Raw genomic sequence first — 23,061 nt, 5'->3', positions numbered from 1 at the left:
TTACCAGCTTGGTGTTAGATCAATGTGAAATAATTTTAAAACCTGTTTCTTTTCAGCAATGTTTCAAAAACAGAGGGCAGACAACCTTGTGCTAGGAAAAGTAACTATTGATTAACACCTGTACCTCAACAAGGGGATCTGATCACAGCTGAATTCTGCTGTAAGACCTTTTTGTAATCATTAACACCAAGAATAGCAATTTGATACATAGTAGTGAAGTGAGTGAATAACTGCGTTTCAGGTAAGAGTCTGTGAAGCATTCATTTAATCCACCTCCGAGCTGTTACCTACATGATTAGTAAAAACAAAATTCCAAAAATAATGATACTAAAAAAATTATAATATAAAAATTAAGGTTTCAAAATATCAGTCGGTTTCCACTTGACCATTACTTTCTGTTCCCATTTAATGAGGCTCACCCTACAACCCCTACGTACCATTTGCTAAGACTGCTTCTGATTTAACTCTCTTACAAGAAGTAACACTACGTTTTACTCTGTGTATTTTAAGCATATGACCACCAACAGCCACAACTTTCTCAATTTAATTATGTTAATTTGGTGTAAATTTAAGGTTTAGAGCTTAAAGTGTTTAATCAATTTTTTAAAGTATGTTTACCTGCAGGATTTAGAGTAGCTGCAAAGCTGTCCTAACTTGTTAGAGGAGTTCCCAGCAGGTGGTGAACACACACAAGCACAAACACACTCCACTAGGTGAAAAAGAAACTTCTTCAAAGACTGGACTCAAGAAACAGATCGAAGACACAGCACATACATGTGAACAACCAGCAAATAATTCAGTCACTCACCTGTGAGGTTTTTCAGACCCAGCTGGCGCAGACCGAAGTTTCCATCACGTCTGTAGTTGAGGAAGATTGCAAGGGAGTAGCGGTCCTCGTATAGTTTGGTTCCACGGATGATCCTCAAGTTCTCCAAAGGCAGGTAGTCAAACTGGTTAAGGGCCACCAACACATAGCCTGTCACTTCTCGGATGGACTGTGGACACAGTTATGGAGGGAGGGAGGAGAGTTAATAATCATGTTGCATAAATAAATACACTTCACAAAGGCAAATTGTTTCTAAAAACACAAAAGGAAAAAAATAATAGACTTTTCTTAATGGATCTTAAATTATTGATTCGGCAAGTGAGCTAGTACAAGGTTATGACTTAGGTTGTTAGATTGTAGTGCCCACCAGCAGACCTTGAGGAAGCCACATTGATGTTTTTTCAGTGCATGAGGACCCCGGGGTTTAGCCAACAATACACAGCAAAACACACATACAAAGGAAGTTTTACAATGCAGCTTGAGAAGGAAGAGAAAAACAGCTGGCTATTCACCTTTTCATCTTAGGTGTATTTTGTATTTTGTTGTACACTTGTAACTATTTACGTCAGTGGGAATATACCTGGTTTTATTCAATCTTCCTGATTCTAGTAATTTTAAGCAATTCCAAGAAAAAGTACTTTGCCGACAATAAGCAAAATGATGCACTTTCAAACTTCAGTTCCAGCTGTTTCAGTTGGAAGTTAACAAAAGTATAAATGTACTTAATGTCTTCTTGGTAATTTTGTATCTTCTGTATTTATGCTGAAGGAATTCTTTCCTCCTCCTTAGAAACTACCCATCTACCGCAGAATTTCTGGGAAACTGTTGAATAACTACAGTTCCATTTTTTTGTTGTTTGCAACTTGTTTTTAGAAGTTGCAACTGAAAATCACCATTTTATGACCTTGTGTCACAGACATGTGACTTATCAGATACGTCACGCATATAGGTAACTTCAGCAAGATTCCTGTATGTACTGTCTGTACCATACCACCTCCTGTAACAACAAGATCTAACAACCCTTAGCTGAACCCACCAAGAAAGTCTCAATGTTGTTTTTTTCTCTTGCATTTCAATGTTTCTGAATTTATTATTCTATGATAAAGGTAATTCATTGTATCACCTTGTGCTTGAAGATTTTTCATGCCATGACAGTTGCCTCTGAACTGAAATCAACTAATCAGAGAAAAAGAGGAAGGGGGGCAGAAAGCGAATGCACCAGAGAAGGAAAAGAAACAAACAAAATAGGAAGGGATAAAAAAGGAAAGTGAGAGGCATACATCAGATCATTGACAGCATCTATCTTCAAGGTCACTTTCCACATATTCAATCATGCCAGTGGGTTGAGTTAGAGCATCTGAGCGAGGATAATTTGCTCCAGGGTTTGTGACCCCACTGCAAAACTTGGCACCAGGTTCAGCGCTCATGTCCGGGGCCCGGCCTAGGGTGACTGAGCCACAAGGACAGCCATTGCTTCACACTTTAAATGTCATTTAGGAGGGGATATAACGAGTGTCGAGAGTTTGGCGAGGAGCCACCCAGTTGGAGCTGCTGTTGCATGAATCAAAGTGACAGCCTGTGTCCTCTTTCTCCCATCCACCATGATGGTGGCTGTCATTAGCAGACAGTCGGTCAGAGAAGTCTTTCCACGTTGGCCCGCTGATGCTGATAATCAACAAGTCTGTGTGTGAAGTGCTGTTGCAGCTGATGTACTGAGCTGAAATAAGTCCTAAGGAGGGCCCTGGCAGAGTAGTCATGGCGGCTGACAGCTGTCAGAGAGCATGGCCATCAGCCACAAGTAAGTAAGCCGCAGTCACAACTCCGTCATCATTACCCTGCTGATTACCATTAATAGAAACAGACATGCCAGAGTCTGTGTGTATTTGTGTGAATGAGTGATGGAGGCTTTTTATTCAGCGTGTGTTTGTGCATGTATTTATCGGTTTAGAAACTAGTTGGAAAAGAAGATCAAGAAAGCTACTTGGATAAAAAAAAAAAATTGAACAGTCAGAGAACTGATGGATCTTGATCGGTTCTAAGGAGCAAACCTTCGTGCATGACTGTTGCGAGCGCGTCCATTTGTCAGTTTAAAGCATGAGTGTATGTGTGCATGCATAAGTGAACGACATGTTGAGCTCTTTTGATGTGTCCATGTTCAACTGTGTTGTGCCATCAGTGTGAACACAGTTAGACAATCATGGCCTTCACACTTTGACTTTATTTCACTAGCCAAGAGCTGAGGATGACTCACATTCACCCTGCTGGGAGTTTGAAGGTCTTTTCTACACCGCTACATAACAAAATAGCTCCAAGTCTGTGTAGACCAGTGACATTGCCCTGGGCACTGTGCCATAAACTGTCCTGCACATCTACAATTCAGGTGCTGTTTTCTAGCTACAAAAAAGCTGAAGGTGGCACACATCAGTAAGCACAGTCAACTCTGGCTGACTGAATCTGAGCATATACAGTAGCTGATAATTATCTCAAGGCACACACTTCATGGGTGCTCTTTTTTTTTTTTTACACTTTTTTTTTCCTGAGACTGTTTATTACCCCACCCGCACGGTTGCCGGTTTGTTATTTTCAAGCCACCAAATCAATACTTTCCGAAGAGCAGCTTTGCAGAGGAAAATAAAACAAGGGAGAAAGAAGATGGCAGGTACACACGCTTTTCTCCCCACAGATTGTTTATTCAATAATGAACTGCACGAAAAAAAGGGAAACAACTTGTAGTGATTACAGTCCCTTGCTGAGCTAATGGCCAAATCTACTCTGCGTGGTCACTTTCATTAAACACAGATCAACAAAACAAGCAACCCCCACCCCCCACCCAGCAGCATCACTGGTGCAGGCCAAGTGTGCACCTTATGGCCACTTCAGGGAAACAGGCACCTGGATGAAAGCAAGCTTTAACACATGCAAGCTCCTCAAGGAATAGAGTTGAAATATGATATTGAAATAGGTGTTAATACACAAGAGCCCTCATTGTGTGATGGAGAAGCAATGCAGGGTTTAACACAGGTGCCGGAATAAAAGCACTTTTTCATTTTTGTCTGTGCTTGCACTAAATTTATTCTTGAGTCATTTGCATGACCTCCTCTATTTAGCTGCAGTGCAATTAGAGCAGTAAATTACCTGCTAAATATAACATGACCCATTGTTGTCCTGGATTTCTCCCAGTAAAAACAGCTCTTTAACTGTCTTGATACAGGTGTCTGAGGCACATGTGATGGAGAAACAGCCTCATCTTTCTGAACGTTTTGATACTCTCTTTGCCCTTACTTAATATTCCAGCACAGGATTTGTTTATGTGAACATGGTTCACCTCTTGTGATGACATAGGCACCATAAGATCATTGGCAATCACTTCAGTGAATAAGAACAATCTTTTTTTGAAAACTGAGATTACATAGACAGCGGGATATAACTTTACTGAATGTAGACTGAACTCTGCAGAAAACCCCCAACTCACCCAACCCCAAACCCCAGATACACACACATCGCACATGCCTCCCAAGAGATCAGTGCATCAGAGTCCCAGTAACAGTGAACAAAAGAGACAGAGAGAGCCAGATTCACTAGATTAACAGGGATTTCTCCCTCCTCCCTCCTCCCTCCTCCCCAAGCCGGAGCATTTGTGAACGGAAGTGTGGCAGCGGAACAAACCCCTCACTTGAGTCACTGAGACGTGCGTGGTTTTGAAATCGAGTCCTTCAATCCACAACTTCTAAAGGAGGAAGAGAGGGAGGGAGGTTTTCGGGGTAGAGTCAGTAAAGAAAGGAAAGAAAAAGGATAGAAAAGCAAAGAGAGGTAGAGAAGGAGGGATACACAGTGCAGGAGGAGGAGTTCAGTCAAGTGGATCGGACTTGGTCTATGTATATTTTAATGCATAATTAAAACCACACCTGTTCCAGTTCAGGAAAAGAGACCGGGGGACAGCAAAGGGTGAGAGGGGAGGCGAAATGTTGGGATGGGTGATGCAGGGCTGAAAGTGTAATGACACCATTAGCATGTTTGAAGAGACTGAACACACGTTAGCATGATTGCCTTTCATTTCCATACATATTGAGGCGTAGCGATGTGCTCCGCAGGGCTGCGGTCATAGAAGTCAGACACACAGGAGTGCGCTGGGAAGGCTTAAGGTTTGCCTTGCATCACTAAACCCTCATCCTCTATTTCCATATCGCTTCCCTAAACCCTCTGCCTGAGCTCACATCCACATCTGTAAACAGACACAGAATCCGGATGGAGAGTCTGCAAGTGTAAGTGAGAAAATCCTGCTGAGTTTTCCCAGGAGATCATCCTCAGTGTAACTGGAAATATTGCTGGTAATTGTCCCATTTTGGAAAGTGAAGGCTTCATTACTGTTTTGACATTAATTTCTGCTATGAAATTTTTATAAATGAGTGCTAACCTTCCATTGTGAACAACTCATGCATATCACTCACAAAGTCAAAGAAAATATGACTTTATTATATCATCATACTGGTGCTGTGTGAGTGCAATATTTCCCAGCAGGAGTACTGTCCCTGATGGAATTTCTGATCTTTTTTTTTTTCATACTCAGACTCAGCAGTATTGCCATGCTTTGCTTTAAGCCACCAAAGTGCCCACCTCCAGCCCTGCAAATCGCCAGCTTCCTGGTAACACCTCAGTCCCTCTGGAGTGGCTCAAACCCAATATGAGTCACTTCAAATACCTGCAGCTGATACTGCCTTTGATGTGTGTGTGTGTGTGTGTGTTTGTGTGAGAGGGAGGAAGGGAGTGTGTGCGCAAAAGTATATGTGTGTGCATCACTCAAGTGTCTTTTATTGCTTGGACAAGATTATTACGATGACTCACCTTTGAAGATGAAGAGAAACTATCCCTTCTGTTTCTTACATTACACCTCTCATGCTCTCATGAAACAAAGCTGGGTGTATGTGTGTTTGTGTGGCTGCACAAAGGAATTCTCATGGGAGATTAGACATTTTTTTTTTTTTTTTGCTCTTGTTGTTGATTGTAGTAAAAACAGCGACATAAAGGATTTGAAACATCTCTGTTAGCGTTCCATGTCCTTCCCTTGCCTCTGCAGAGGGTCAGTGCCAGGTGCTTTCAGGAACAGTCTTTTGCTCAAGGATTTTACTCAGGATTTCAGTCAGGCAAATAAAATTATAAATTCCCTTTATAGCAAGGCAATGAAGGCAATTTAATCTGATTAAAATGTGCACAAAGCAACAAGTAACATACAGGAGTGTGCGATGAATACATGCAAGAAAATGCAATAGAACAGAAACTGTCTGTTTTTGGCTTTTGTTTGAGATTTAAAGTGGCTGTTGCTTGTTAATGATACTGGCAAGAATGGGTGACTTTGAGAAGTCCCTGTTCAGCAAGTGTGGATGCCACGTATGCTGAGGCAATGTGCAGTGCTCAGTTGATGTTTGAGTGTCATTGGTTGCGACAGTATGACAGTCTACTTGTCAAGCATGATGACAAGAAAGCCCTGTAAGGTGCGTGCATCATTGACAGAAAACACCATGATGGTCAAATACAGGAAAAAAAGCAGAATAAGGAGAGAACTGTGTTAGCACACAGAAGTGGACAAAAGAATAGAACCTAATACCTAATGTATGAATATCAACTATCCCAATGGGAGTGGGGTCACCCATGTTAATTCAGAGTTCAGGCTCTCTTGGAAAACTATTAGAGTGCATCATTTTATTTGGCATAGCTCCTATTTACAGGAGATGATTCACTGGGATTCTAGCCTTCTGAGAAAATACAGGTAGTAAAGTGACACATCTAACAGCAATTACTGAGGAGTATATCTGAATTACAATATATATATATTTTTACTCATTTTCATTCAATGACCTTTTCATGTGTTATTGTATTTTATATCAAAAATCCTTACAGAACTTGCTCAATCCTTGCCACAGGAACAGACAGCTGCTGCACAAACTAATGAGGTTGGATGGGATGTTTCCCATTCGCATTGCATATTTCCCAAACATCTGGCTCCACTGGAATGTTTCAGAAAAGGCTACCTTCTTCTCAGCGTTGCCACCTGTGGTTCTATCAACTATAGTGACATCTGTAGGCCACCTAAGTGAACCAATAGAAAGTCACTCAAGTCTAGCACACACACACACACACACACACACACACACACACACACACACAGACAAAGAGAGATGCATTCATACCATAAAGATTGTAATCTCTTCACTGTCTTTGAATAGATTCATACTGCTCAGTGCTACTACACAGTGTATTAAATACATTGTTTATGGAAGCAAGTATGATACCTCAGAATGGTTATAATCTACAGTTTGTCTACATTCTGCAGATCAGGTTGTGATTCTGATGGGCAGTGATGCCTGCAGTCACTTAAATTCATTGAAAAATGAGAGGATCTTTCTTCTAGTTTCTGCCTCTAATTTCTAAGGTAAAAGGTGTGATTATAAATATGGATAATGGGAGAGCTGTGGGTGGGTGTGCAGTGGTCACAGATCGAAGGGGGATGACATTTTTTTTGCCAGCATTTCCTGACTGATGCCTCTTAGCTTGTTTAACTCCTCTCCCGTGGTCACAGCCCAGACAATGAAGCATGGCACAGCTCCTATTGATTTACTAATACGGTAATTAAGAGAATACATGCATCTTGTCTTTCTCCCTTTTCTCTTTTCTTCCTTGTTCAATCCATTGTTTTCTCTCTTTCTACTCAACACACTGAAAGTATTTCTCTCCTTCTCAGATGTGCACTCACAAATTGTTAACCAACTAATATGAAGCAAATGAATGTGACATTCATTAACATGGTAGGAACTCTTTAAGTTTTTGCTAAAATACCTAACTGAAGAAGCAAAAAGATGTGTTTCTTCAACTTGCAATGAAGTTTTTACATTTGGGTACTTGCTGATAATGCTAAATAATGCTGAACTGATGATAAACGCCTTGTCGTTGCCTACGGTGGCACCTACTGGAGGATTTGGGGATTTTGGTACTTTTTGACGTTTAAAAGTTAAATAGTACACACACACACACACACACACACAAATTGTTGTTTTGGTTCAATTAGAGGGGTTGGAATTCCACAAAAATAAAAAATGACTAGAGAGTTTTTAACTAAACAAGTCACAGAGATGACTACAACTTAGAAACTGAAAAACAATTCCAAAATATGTTCTAATAATGAAATAAAATCAAAGCACTTAGCTTCTGACAATGTTTGATTTAGCCTTTAAAAGTAATTCAGGACTATTCATCACCGTAAAAATTAGTGAAATGTCAGAATGAGTCAAATGCAGAAGATTACCTTTTCAATGAAATACAAGTGGGAGCAGGATGTGCTAGATGAGTTTAGCTACATTTTGAGTCACGACAACACTCTTTAGTTTTTCTTTTGTTTTCTCAATCAAAAAGCGACTCACATCTACAATAGGTGTTCACTGGGTTTACTCACATTTCAGGCAGAACCAGTTTTTGGTTTTCCTTAACTGGGACCTAGCAGTCACTGACACTGATATAAGAGGATTGCTCCATAAAATGGCACTGTAGTCTGCTGCTACTTTTATTGCCCTTAATCAGATTCCTCCCTTGAAATTTCAAGATGACTTTGCTATCCTTGTAAAATGCATTTTAAAAAGTGGTGGAAAATAATTTGGGTTTAAGCCATACTGAGTCAAAACTCACCTGCACAACAAAACATACAATACTGTCCTTCATGTGCAGGGTAGATCAGGTCTTTCTTTTTTTAAATTTATTTTGTTTACCCTGAATACTCCTCTCTTTTCAAGGGCTTGTGGGCAGGCAAATGGAAACCACACACACACACACACACACACACACACACACACACACACACACACACACACACACACACACACACACACACACACACACACACACACACACACACACAGTTTCTCTCACTGTCTCTCATCATGGCAGCACTTTCCCATTTCACCTCCCTGACAGTTCCTGAATTGAGCTCAGAAGCCCTCTGTCATTAAGACTGACTTTCACCTTTGGCAGGAAAATGAATAGTGTGGTGTTCACCTTATGCTATGAGAACCATCAATACTGAGTGAGAAGAGAGCCATATTCTTCACATTACCACCTCCTTTTAGTACCTGTTTATTTAAGGTGTGCTTTATTAATTCCTCTAATTTATCCATTGCACTTGATCTGAAACTATTTTGGAGCATTGCACAACAACAATACAGGTCTCCAGGTCTGTAGCCAATGTAAATGATTACTACCACTGGATATCTGGAACAAAAGTAGCCTTGCAAGATTGTAGCCTTGCATGTTGATTGATAAGTACAAAATTAAAAGTCAATAATGGCCAAGTATTAGAATTGCCAAACTGCTTTTAATGCTACATGTGAAGGTTATCTATATAAAATAAAATCTGCTAGTTAATGACATTCATTAGCTAGCCTACTAAAGGTTCCTTCTTTAACTTCAGCTTGCTTCACATTCATCTCTAGTTGGACATTACCAGGAATCCGATGTTGTGCAGGTGACATTTTAATTTGCAATGCAATGCCAAGCAGCAGGCAGCATCGATTTCATCCTCCATTTGTTGTCTGCATCCTACCTTGAGATGAGAGATAAAGACAGATAGAAAAGGAGAACAGTGGAGTGACACCCCTTCCCATGAGGAGGAATTGCGACTCCATCAGAGCACTGGTAATGAGTGGACTCCTGTGGGGAATTCTCCAAATGGACTAATTTGTAATTGATTCAGTGCATTAATTACCGGCCTGGTTACGCCTGTGTCATGGTTAATATTGTGCCAATCTGACAAGGCTGGGAGGCCTGTCTGCATTGGGACTGTTCGGGTGAGGCTTCCATTATTCAATTATGCCGCACATATCGGTGGCAAGGCAAGTCTTAATCCAAGAATAATCACTTCCCCACGCTCCCCTACTATGAGCTGGTGTGTGGGAGGAGGGTGTTGGGGTGGGAGGTAGTCCTAGATCCATGTAGCCCATGGTTAGCTCCTTAATCAGGCCTGTGAACCAAGTCCCATTGGTGCTTTTAAGTTTTTGACCTGTAGAAGAGGATTCTGCACCCTACTGAAATTTTTCATTGATTCCGTGATACAATTTTACATTGTGTACAATAACAGAGAATTTACTGTCTTCATAATTATTTAATAGTCATCATAGTGTATATTCTCATATTTATCACCAAACTCTGGATGTGTCTTGACTATTTGGTATCCTTTTGGTAATAGCATGACTGAATTGTTAACATAAACATGATGTTTCCATTTTACTGACAGGGATAGCAGTTTATAGTGCCATCTTTTTTTTTGCCTGCAGGATCAGAAGAACTGAGAATCAGCTGCAACTTGTGTCACATTTTTAAGCTAGTAATTAACCTCAACTGGCAAAAAATCATACTTTAGTCATAGACTTTATCAAAGTTTGTATGTGTGTGCTTGTTTGTTAAGTTGCATGTTTGTCATTCCGGAGCATTTTCTCTTGTATGACTACATGAATTTCTGTGATTCCCTGTTTTTTTCAGAAAATACACATATAAGATGTGTATTGGATTGTATCTCTTCATACAGTTTGTAATATGCATAAGACCTTTACTGCTAGATTGGTGATGTTTTCATCCTAATGCTCTCTGACTTTGAGTGCTATCCTAAGATTATGGGATATGAAAGATAAAGGCACTAGGCCTCATGGGTAAACTTTTCCTTCACTGTTGAGGCACAAATACCTTAATTGCAGAGTCACTTAAGTGTGATTGCTCCAGTATGGATTTTCCCTTAGAGAGATCCACAACAACATAACTCATCCACCAATCTGTGTGTCTGTGTTGTGATAGTGACAGTGAGACTTGTTCTATTCAATAAACTATACAGAAATGAACAATGAAACTGATATTTTTAGCGATTCAGAAAGCTTTTCTTCCTCCTAGACAACAACTTGATCCAACACTATTAAAAAGGCTACATACTTGGTTAGAAAGTGGCTCAGTATGGACTCCTCATGTTTACTGCACACTGTAAAAATAAATCTCATATTTCCAGCAACTGAGTGCTGTCCGTGTGACTCATCAAAACAGACCATGTGTTCCATTTTTACTTACAAAACAAGTGGAGAACATACACTGTACAGTTCTTTTTCCCTTTATCAACTTTCAGTTCAACAACAGTCTGTTTTCAGCCCTGAGCAAGGAGAGAAGATAAAATAGAGGGCTCTCTCTCCCTCACAGTTGATTATATTTCTGCTTTGATCTACGGCGGCCATCCCCTAACCATTCTCTAAGAGTTTGGACCGAGCACAACACAACAACAACAACAACAACAACACCCATGGCCATGGGAATAACCATACAGTACTCCATTGAGCCCTTCACTGCTTATTTCAGCGTGGCAATCTAAAGAGCAAAAAATCATCTACAGCCTCCTCTCCATGGGGCACATTTACTTTCTATTTGGACAGGGCATTTTAAAGGAGAAACACAGGAAACTGTCATTCTCAAACTGAAGTCCAGGCATCTTCAAGAAACCTTCAGTGCATTCCACTAGGTGCTGAGAAATGATCCCTGAATGAAAGAATGACAGTGCTGGTGTGTTTCACTCTCACCACTGTACAAGTCAGACAGTTCAGAAGTCCCAGGTGGGTCAAAATCTTTCTTCCTAGAAGTTTGCAGCATGAAAACAGTATTAAACAGTATTATTGCTCCTTAACTGAAATGAAACCATACTGTTAATAATAAACCTGTGAAATCCCAACAAGGAGAAAAACCTAAAATCCCAGACATCACAAAATGACTTATATTAGCAGATGACGAAGAGTCATTTTTTTGCCTTTTGGCTGGATTTAAGTGACATACCAATCACCCTCGGGGAGTGCTATGCTGGGCTTAGCACTGTCAAATTAGAAGTCTAGTCAGACACTTTGGTGCAGGGGGTTGTCATACAGCAGCCCTGTTACTTCAGCTTTCCACTAGTACCCCAGTGAGACTTTTAAATGTTGCTGTGGGGGAGCCTCGGCCATGCTTAATGGCCCTAACAGCATTATTAGCTAATAAAGGTTGATGGGCCTCGCGGCTCTATAAATTTAGGAGGACAGGAGACGAAGAAGCAGTGGCCGTGTTAAGGTGAGGTCTCAGTCTGGGAATTTATGTATCTCCCTTGTTTTGCACTTGGGCACAACCTGCATAGAAATCATGGTAGAATTTAAAAAGTTGGTGGTTTTGTGTAGATTATATGTTAAAGTCTAAGAAGGAAAAAGAGTGTTATCCTTATGCTTTACAAACAGCATTTCATTGTTTTTAAACTTGTCTTTTTAAACAATGACTATAAAACTTGATTTGACTTAACTCTATTCCAGTCACGTAATATTTGCCTATATAGTCACTGTCTCTACACAGGATCATTGTAACAGCAGTTCCACTTGGTACACTTCAGTTGTGAAAACTAAGGTGCTTTCTATTTGGGGTTTTAGGGTTTTTCCTGAAGCATTGAGTGGATTGCATTGCATTGCATTGTGTTATGCAGATGAAAAGCAGCAAAAAATGCTGTTTTATAGAGTCAATGAGATTTCTTATAGGGCTGCAAACAGAAAACCTGAGGTAATTACAGACTACTTTGAGCTGGGGTGTCGTCCTTCTGCTTCTACTCAAATATGCTGCACATCATGTCTTTAGAGTAAGTGAAAAGTTTCTTTTAGATAATAAGGACTTCATGGAACTGGAAGGTAGCTCACTCGCAAACTTGTTCGTTCATGTTTTGCAGGCTGCTCATCATACTATGTGGCAAATGTACAGTATAGTACATTAGAAACATCAGTTAATTGACTGCACATGAATATGAGATCAAGACAAATGCATACTCCATAAAGAAAGTCACTATGAGGTAACGTCATCACACGTTGGCACTTTGAACCTAGGAGTATCTGCTACTGAGGTAGTCTGGGTCTAATTTCTATAAAAAGCCTCTTTGTGGAAAGTACAAAAGCAACATGGCAAACCATCAACACCATTAAGAAGTCCAAACAACAGAGACTAATGATTTGGACAAAAGCAGTTTGGACAAAGAAGGTAGATGAAAGAATAGAAGGGAAAGTGCAAATAATATGTCAGACCAGACAATGTGGCTAAATGCCCTCTTTATATCTTGTCTGAGTTAAGTGATGGCCCAATAAAAGAAGTATAAGAGAGGAAAAGAAATAGGTGACGTGGCCTCTTATTCTGACCACAGAGGAAATCTCTGAAATTGAAGATAAAGGTCTTGCTCTCTCCACAGGGAACTAAGGAATCAGTTTTCTGACCCACTTGTCTGTCCTCTCTGTCTCTTTTTCTCTCTCTCTCTCTCTCTCTCTCTCTCTCTCTCTCTCTCTCTCTCTCTCTCTCTCTCTCTCACACACACACACACACACACACACACACACACACACACACACACACACACACACACACACACACAAACACACACACAGCAAGAGAGTTGTGTGTATCCAGCCCGTGGAGTTTTATTTGGCAGCCAGACCTATCAGCATTTCTAAGAATGAAACAAACCCAGATAACAATCATGTTTAATTAAGATGTTGAAGTGTTATGGTGGAATCAGAGCAGAACCCTGTGAACTGAAGTGAGTGTAGCTTGCAGATCACGATCAGCAATAAAAGTGACATACTGCGTCTGCACAAACAAAACTCTGTTCTTACAATATGGATGGACTTTCAATACTGCAGAAGGAAGACAACAACCAGAAGCGCTATGACAAAAACTACAGTGATTATGTGTCGCAATTATGCATAATAAAATACAGAGTGATTGTGCGTCAATGCGTTCACATGCTGTCCATGGAGAAGAACCTCCCTATACCAGCTATTTCAACATATTTCCAAAAGAATTTGGGGATGGCAGTCAATTAACCTAAACATGTTAGTTAATAACTAATAATAATTTTAATGAAGTTAGAGAAAGAAAGGACAAAACATACAAATCATGGTGAAAAGATTTTTTTTTGCAATTTGGAGGGAACTTTTTAAAAGTGAAGTTATCTAGTTGAAAGGCAGAAAAAGAGTAATTCTTTGCTTTTTGTGCAATGTTTTTCTGCCCTACAGAGACAGAAACTGCTGTAACATACTACACAGCTGTGTGTATATGCATGCATAAGTCATTGTGAGCTTATGTGGGTGTTGGGGAGTTTATTCTTGAGAAGACAGAACATAGGGGAGCAAGTTGGGTGTTGTTGCCTGAGTAAAAAATTATGAATATTTTAACTGTTTTAATGGACATCTCCTGTTTGAATAACTACAGTACTTCATGATGTAGAAGCTAACTAGTTTATAGCCAGAAGTCAGAGCTGAGGCAGGATCCTCTGTGGTTTCAAGCGGGCCCCCTGGAATGCAAGGTTTTTACATTTATTCATACTAATGCACTTAGCTCTATTTCTCCTGCTCTAGAAAGGTCTAAGCCTGACAGCATGTGGAGGTGGTTGGGGTTCAGTGTCATGCTCAACAGTACGTCATAAGGGCCAGGGCTTGCCATCCTGATACTCTGATCAGACCTTGTAGTTGAAAGATGGTTTGTCTAACTAGATAGGGATGTCAGCAAAAGTTCAATCAGGAAGACTGTCTTCATGCTTGTTGACATTTTCTCTCTCTCTCTCTCTCTCTCTCTTTTCCCGTTTCCAACTTGATCAGCTGAGTCAAGGCATTCACTCTTTACATTAATCAAATTTTGCCAATCATGTTGTTGTCAAACTTTTTTTGAGTGTAAAACAATTTCTTTCTCTGCTGCTGTCAGCTGTCATTTCAGTGTCAGATCAATGCAACCCTCCTGCACCCCATTCATCTCCAGTTTTCATCAGAACCAGCTTCCATGGGTCCTTCCACTGAGTTCCAACATTATGGTTTTGTTATCTAACCCTTGGCCTTGGATGTAATACTAGGTTGCTCCTGCAGGTAGTAACCTGGTTTAGCCAGCCATGGAGACTTACATTGGAAAAGACACATGTACAGTTATATCCACTGTTTAGAATTTTGCTTAAATATTTTTGGTTTTGGAAAAGGCGAAAAAAAAAAAAAAAAAGACAACACTCCAAACCTCAAGAGACATGTGCCAAAGTTATCTAATCTAAATGCATTGTATCCATATCAGATGGGAACAACACTGACTGACTCTATCTGGAATATCTGTAAATATCAGCATCCTGGCAAATTATCCAAACCACTGTCCCAACATGTATCTTCATTCAACTTTCCCACTATTTCAGTCTCTTTGTCACGCTCTTTCTCTGTCTTTTCATTACCACATCTCTTTTTGCTCGCTTCTATTTTTTTTTTAAAAACTTGCTCATATACTGTAGATGTCAATGAAAGAGCCGTAAATGTCAGACCAATTTTTGCTTCCCAGATAGTTGTGCACAGAGCTAGACAAAAGCCTATGTAATTACAGTAGTAGTCACTGGTCCATTAGTGATAAAGACATGATGGCTCGCATGGGTGGAGTTGGCACTGTTAGCTCCTCACAATGCATTCATTTCATGGTAAAAGCTGCAATTATTCTAAAAGAGATTCTCTTTCTTATTCTCTAGCTATAGCACAGTTTCTTTATGTTTCTTTTTTTTCCCATTCACCCCTTCTCTACTCCTTCCCATCTCCTTTGCTGTCCCTTTATCTACACTATGACACCGTCAGGCAATGGGATATTATCAGCATAAAACAGTGTCATCAACTCAATGAGCAATTAAGTTATTCTGTCATCTCTTTGGAGGAAGTCAGAATCACTCTGAATAGAACAAAAAAACTTTTCCTCCCACGCCACCTCTGCCACATTTGTGTCTTGCGTTCTAATAGGAGACTTTTTGGTTTCTTTTGTGGTTCCTCCTCAAATGAGACAGCAGTACTTTTGGAGAAGAGATAGTAGGAACAATGGAGTCTCCCACCGATTGGGTCTACGAGACGCTAGGCTTAACTATGGTAGGCGTTGTCTCTACTTCAGTCACAATAATGAATCCCTGATTTGCCCCCTGCTTAGTCCAAAGCAAGTCCTGCACACACTGATTGATCAAAATGCCCACCAAGGACATGAACATAAGCTTTGTCCAGCCAGCAGATCTATCAGTTGGTTGATGAATTAGTTAATGATTTGTAGTGACTGGATTCTGAGACAGTATGGAAAGAGGCGGTTGTAGAGGATCCTTGGAATTTAGGATTGAGTTGCATCTCTACATTAATTCAATATTGTAATGCATTCTAGCACAGTCAGGACCATAGTTAAGTGTAGCAGAGTTGAACAAATTATATTGGAAGGATTGTGTACATTGATGGTAAAACTGAAAAAAGTGAAAAGGAAAAAAAGTGAAATACATAAAAGCAGAAACAGAATAAATGGTATTGTGCAGTTGGCTTTTGCGTGTAATGAGTGTTGCAGCGTGGCTGGATAGTGATCCATGATCATAGCCTCAGAGTTTGTGTAGGAAGATGATGACGAAAGACGATGATTTGTGACCCTAGGGTGAAATAAGAAGGGTAAGAACCTCAGAGACAGCCATGAGCCAGCACTCTGCTGAGAGTACACTGACTCACTAACTGTCTCTCTCAGCATCTGATGTCATTTAGCATGGAGTAGTCTTAAAAAGTTGATAACTTGATGTGTCATGTTCCTGACAGTCAATATTGACAGATGTTGAGCCATACTTAATTCACTCATTTACAGTACTTTCTATGCCTTAAATATTAAATACCACAGCGACTGCAGGGCATGTATTTTCTTACAATGCAATGACATGACCAACGAGATGATCATTTCAAGAACAATTAAAAATGTAAATGTGTTTTGAACTTAAGGCGGCCAAAGTTCTCGTTCTTCTCCTTTCGTAACTATGAATTTTCTCATCAGAATTTTCTATCATTAGTCTTTCTGAAAAGCTTAAACATGGTCCTTGGCTTTTCTGCTCATCCTCTGTGCTTAGTGGCTGTCTCCAATGGGAACAGATATTGAAGAATTTGAGCACCTCTACATTTTAACAAAGATAAAATAAACTTATTTTGTTAGTACACTTTACAGAAACTGAGCATTATCAGGGATAAGTGGCTTACGTTCAGAAATCATCCTGTGTTGTCCAGATCTTTGTTCATGGTGCAAGATGTTCAGTGCGATAAGTGTGGGTGGGTGACAGCCAGACAGAGCCAGACAAAAAGGCCAATAGCTAGGGACAGAAAGTGATACTTTGCCTGTCTTTGTCACTTTGTTTTCATCCCTTCCAAGTTAATTTGGCTTGCATGGGTCAGCTCCCCTGACCGCAACACCCTCCGAGGCCACTCGGCACCCCTCACCCCCTCCAAGCTCCTCTGGCTATTTATTCCCGAAACCCACTGGTGAAATTGGCTGAGGGCTAATCAACATTTAGCTCCTCCGAGTGTGTTATTACACAGCAATTGATGGATGGTACAATTATACCCTGTGTCACTTAGCTAAATGGCTATGTAATCCTAATGAGTTTTTATTCAAACACTGACTAGTTAGCGCAAGGAGAGCTGGAAGGGTGGGAGTGGGGGTCGGTCAGCAGGAAGCAAGGATGGAAACGCAAAAGGAAGCCACAATAGCATTTCTAAAGAAAAGAGAAGTAAAGCCAGAGCAAGAAGGGGATTGTCAGTAAATAAGTAATCAAGTAACATGATGAATGTGTGTTGCTCTTTTTAATGGGAATCAGCAGCAATACAGGGTGGTTGAGATGCAGGGTTTGAATGCAAATGTGGGGAGTCACAGAAATTTGCTAGAGTGAAAAGTATAGCTTATGTATTGGACATCAGGGTTATGAAATGATGTCCATATTGGATGATTTCTATCATATTACTTTTATAACACGTTTTTTTTCCTTAAATATAACCAATGAGTAAATTGTAAAACACTGGTATCTGGTGTAAACTAAAACATTATCATTGAACATAAATCCAGGGTTTTGCAGAAACATCTGAAATCAATGTTCTTCACTGGCAATAGGGATGGATTATATAAGGTCTTATCATGCCTTTAAATCACATGAGAAATAATTCAATTAATCTTAAAAACAAAAAGTGGTGTGCAAAATAAATCAAAATAAATCTAAAGCACCTACCAGTCTCCAGTGGAGTACTTCATTATTTTTAAAGACTGGATATACATCTGCCAAACTTTAACATCATTTTCCACTTTGGAACCCAGGTCTGTGAGGTGAGAAATTTAGATTTTTAAATTTCTAAAAAAGATTGTTTTTGATTTGGCTTTATATATATATACACACACCAAGCTCAAAAAGGGCCTCTGAATCCAACACCCTGTCTCTGTCCTTTTATCTCTCATCATCAAACAATTCAGTGAAATCAGACAAATGCTTATGATGCAGACCACCGAACACGGACCGAACAAATATCACCAGAAATCGAAATCATATCTAAAAGAAACTCACAGGCTGGGAGCAAAATGGCTACGGTTTTCAAAGTTTAGAAACAATGGAAAAAGAAGGCAAGAAGAGTCTCACTACTCAGACTGGATAAATCAAATTCACAAGGTCTTGCATTATCATGCGCAGACTCACCAGCACAGGTAGAATCCATATAAAATGTGTGTTAGGGGTGGGGTCCTAAATAAAGCCAGAGAGGATTAGATGTGCTAGTGGCTGTTTTCAACAAATGCTGTTATCAATATGGTGCTGTTAATGAGGAGGATGGAGTCTGCCATCTAAGCCCTAACAACAGCCATTCTTGAAAAGGACTCCCTCTTCTAAGTCACAGTGGGTGGAAATTGATTTCGATCCTCCTGAGAAGGTCTATAGCATTCACCTGTTTTTTGGGCAGGCTGCAGAGGGAGGCAGATATGAAGTTTGAAAGGTATCACAGATACAGGGTGGGCTATTGTCACACCCCGGTTCAGCTTCTCCTCTCCACTGCCTCTCTATTCAGTCTGGGACTGCTCTGTTACAATAAATACTATCATCTCTACCTTTGGTGTGTGTATGTGTGTGTGTCAATGCATGCATGCACAGTGTAGTGAAAAAGTCTCATGCATCTGCTGCGCTGTCTATTCCAAGAAAACATGATTTTAAAAACTTGCCCCAATGCCGCTGCATCCTCTGATCATGTCTAGTTTTCACAGTTTTCCCAGCTGTTTAAAAAACCCCACTACATGATCACAGAGTGACTAGAAGCTACTGCTGCTTATTAAAAATGGTCAAGTAGAATTCTTGAACTACAAACATCTGAATAGTCCCATATTGCTTTTTGTGGCTGTCAGTCTTTGTGTCCAAGTGCAGACTGTGAAATCCCAACATTTTGCTGCAAACTGTGCTTTCCAGTAGGATAATTCTGGTGGGATAACTTAGATACAGTATTATATTCTCTCTACACAATTCAACATAGAACAGTTTCTTCCTAAAATATAAGAAACAATGCACATCAGGGACAAACATCCTGTACCTCCACTAAAGAAATATTATTCTGTGGACATAATATACACATAGACAGAAATAGTGGCTGGGTAGTAAAGCTCTCTGAAGGCACAGGAAAATACAAAGAAAAAAAATATTACCAGAATGGATGCCTGCTTCACAGAATTTACAAAGGTACTGAGGACATAAAATGCCTCTCTGTCTATATTATTAGCTGGTAAGCGTGCTTACAATTCAGCACTCCAAATTACACTGACATGACATTTTCAGGCAGTATGCAATGTCAGGTAAACTCAAACAATTAGTTTTATTGTGAATGTTTGAGGTCTGCTGTGGAAGAAATTTTAATAGCCTGAGATCTCTACAAACTAAAAAATGTTTGACTTAAATGGGGTGCACTGACTGTTCAGGACGGCAATTTAACCACCAGGTATTATAGAATATGGTCTGCAATAGACATGGACATTCCACAGGACAGAGCCAAAAGAAAGACAAATGTCTCCCTAGGGGGGCACTGGAGAGCTGTGGGGGAGGTGTGGAGGGAGAGACGTGAGGCAAAGATACTGAGTGAGGTGAATTTGAGTCAAAAATCATATGCCTTCTCTGAAACATAGCATAAATATTAACATGAAGACAGGATACCACATTTTAGATTCAGTGTAAAACTTCCTGGGGATATCATAATCTCCAGTGTCCATCGCAAATAAACAACCACAACTCTGCTTAGACATCACAGAAAGATGCTTCTGAACTTGTCTGAGAGTCATCAGGTTTTTAAGTTTTGTTCAGTATCAAAATAATCCAGTTATGGTTGTACATACATAGGTGCACTGCAAAGGGGAACTTCTAATAGCTAATTCAGCATACTTTTAATGTAAACACATATAGGGTCTAAAGAGAATACCAGTACCTACCTGTAGCTGAAATTACAGCTACCCATTTGATAATCACTCACTCCTGATGGTTTTAAATTTTTCTGTTGTCATGTTGGTTCCCAAATTCCCAGATTTAACACAGAGGTTATTTTAAAAATAGAAAAAAAAGCACAAAGACAAACAGCCCCTCAGATGAAAAAAAAAAAAAAAGTTATTCACTCAAGTGATTCACCTTTAAAGTATAAGGATGTCACTCTGGATGAAATTTAAATTACAGGAAGACCAGTGAGTAATTGTGACTATAATTATTACTGGGGTAGGGATGAAGATCTGCCTGCATAAGTGCTAAATTGATGAGGTATATTGGAGAGAAAATGCTGGAAAATTTTACAGAACAATACTGAAATGAATTTGAACCATGTTGCACCTCTGGTCACTCTACAGTCTATTAACACAATTGTTCTTTGCCATTCCTGCTCACTGAAAACACTTCAATTCATTGGACTGTGAATAAATGTATTTCACTCAACAAAGGGAACAAATGGAGGTGTTTTCTCATAATCATAATATCTTAGCATAAAAAAATAACTCTTTAGTGGATGCAGTGTGCTTCTGCAGTGGCAGGATGCTTAATTAACATTTAAGGGATAGTAAATAGAGGCAAGTAGAGGAAAGTTTTTTGTTTCTGTCAAACACGCAGACATTTAACTTGTCTTGCTTATTCTTGTTTCATTGCTCTATCAGTCCAGATCATTTCGAAAAAGACAGGGGAAGGAAATGATATTGGCTGACCAAGGGTGGGAATGGGAACAAGAAAATGTATCTGTCAGTCAAACAAAAAGAGTTTTAACCTAGCATACGATTACAAATACACACACACACACACACAAACTTCACACTTGCAGACACAAATATAACCAATTGCTCCGGTCAATTTGAAGGAAGGTGGGTTTAAAATGACTGTCACTACAGCAAAGAGAAAGTTTTCATATCATTTACAATAACACTCACACAGTCTCACACATATACGCACGTACACACACATAAAAGCGTATACAGAAATAGAACATGACACATCATCAACCTCTGGCTATCTACTGCTACTTTTCTGGAAAAAGGATGGAGAATCATTCATTTTCAGGAGGGGCTGTCCCTGTATCTCACACACTGTCTTTCTTTCTTGCACATGCACTGAGAACCAAAACCATTTTGCAAGTGAGAAAGGAAACATGGACACATGGAAACATGGAACATGGAAACATGGAAAATACTGCTATAAGGCGGTAACACTGAAAAAAAAAAATCTGGATCTCATAGGAGATAGTAACCAACCATGGGTTGGTTTGATGTTTTAAAGGTTTTAAGGTGTATTTGACTAGTATAGACCTCCCTATGGCTGCTACTGTACGTGACAAAAAGTAAGCGGGTATAAAAAGTAAGCTGCAGAAAATATTGTGTCAGTGAGTAAAAGATTTCTAGGGGCTCTTTAATGTCCTTTGTCTTCTTCCTCTCTGATTTCTAGCTTTCAAACTAGTTCCTGGTTAAACTCTTTCACCCCATTTTCCCTCTCTAACCTTTCTCCTCAGGATTTCTTTCTCTCAATGGTCTCGCTTCCCACCCCACACTGTCCTTCTTCGTGTCAAATTAAAGTGATGGAAATGAACTTGAGGGGACGCTAATTGCAATTGTCAATCCAATCTAGGTCGAGGCTGAAAGACAGGGGCTCCCTTGCACTTCATCAGTCTTCATTAATATTGAAGGAGTTTGCAGAGGAGCAGGGGGCCAGCGTAATCTGCACTCATCTAACAGTGCATCAAAAATTAGGAAGCTGGGGAGGGCACCGATGGCGCCTGAGGGACAAATATGCCATTCAAGAAGAAGGAAGAAGAAAGATATCAGAAGATGGGGATGGAGTGCAGGAATACATGCTGCCTTCAAATGCTATGGGAAATAACAACTGAAAGCAACCTCATATGTATCTTTTGTACTGATGACCCATCAAGTGGTAATTGAATAGGTGACAGCAGTAATAGGAATCGCCAGGCACTGTACTTATACTTTGTATTACTTTTAACTTTTATGCACATTTTTTAATAAAAACTTTTTAAATATCCAATTAATCCCTGTATAATAAAGGGTAGTAACTCTTCACAGCAAAGACTAGACTCAATATTCTTGTTGAGTTTCATAAAAAAAAATAAAAAAAAGAAATGTTATGAGCTTCAGAGAGGTACCCTCTGCTTCTGACAGTCACTGGTGTTGCTTTTATTGTGTCCAGCATCTTACAATCAGCTGCTGTTATAATGATCTGTCATAACTTGTGTTCCTTGTTTTTTTCTTTTTTTAAATCAGTTCAGGTTACACAGGTTGTCAGGCACCCAAGGGCAGCATAAAGTTAATTTGTTAGGTCGACTGAAGTCAAAATTTATGAACTAGCAATCAGTCTGTCACTGTAAGCCTGGCTTAAAGTTTGAAAGGCGGAGTATATTGAAATAAAACCTGTGAGACAAGAAAGATGGGCTGATGATCTGTCATGAATTTATGACCGAGTCACACACACGTACACACACACGCACACGCACACATGCAGGCACCAAGTACAAGTGCCAGCTGGTCATTCTGCAGCAGGGTTTTCAGATGGTTGTTGCCCACAGACACAGATGGTCAGTCCACCTCCTCTGGCAAGGCGAACCTATGCTTTACCAAGTGAGATTTAAACCTAAAGTGATGCAGCAGTTAGACTCATCGACTGTTAATGTTTATTCCCTGCTGTTTCGGGGATAACCCACCAACAGAGGCTTTTAATGGCTGCTAGTTTCAGGGAAAAAAAAAGAAAAAAAATCTGAAGGGACAAAAAGCAGCCTAAGTAAATTCAACTTAAGATATATCTTCTATATATCTTCTTTGTCAGAATTGGGCTCCTAATGTTCTTCTTTAAAGTGGCTACAATTAAAATTTGTATCATATCAATA

At 39.8% G+C, this 23,061-nt stretch overlaps 1 protein-coding gene across 1 annotated transcript in view; it reads right to left on the bottom strand.

Annotated features, from left to right (window-relative positions):
• Positions 1 to 23,061, bottom strand: part of LOC121194233 (receptor tyrosine-protein kinase erbB-4-like) — a 290,604-nt gene that overhangs the window by 126,590 nt on the left and 140,953 nt on the right. The window contains exon 3 of the mRNA XM_041056962.1: positions 809 to 995. Coding sequence (XP_040912896.1) covers positions 809 to 995 — 187 coding nt within the window. The remainder of the gene's footprint in view (positions 1 to 808; positions 996 to 23,061) is intronic.

This window comes from Toxotes jaculatrix, chromosome 15, assembly GCF_017976425.1.
Source record: "Toxotes jaculatrix isolate fToxJac2 chromosome 15, fToxJac2.pri, whole genome shotgun sequence".
Lineage (NCBI taxonomy): Eukaryota > Metazoa > Chordata > Actinopteri > Toxotidae > Toxotes > Toxotes jaculatrix.
The sequence above is the reverse complement of the archived record's forward strand: the minus strand, read 5'-3'. Positions and strand labels throughout refer to the sequence as shown.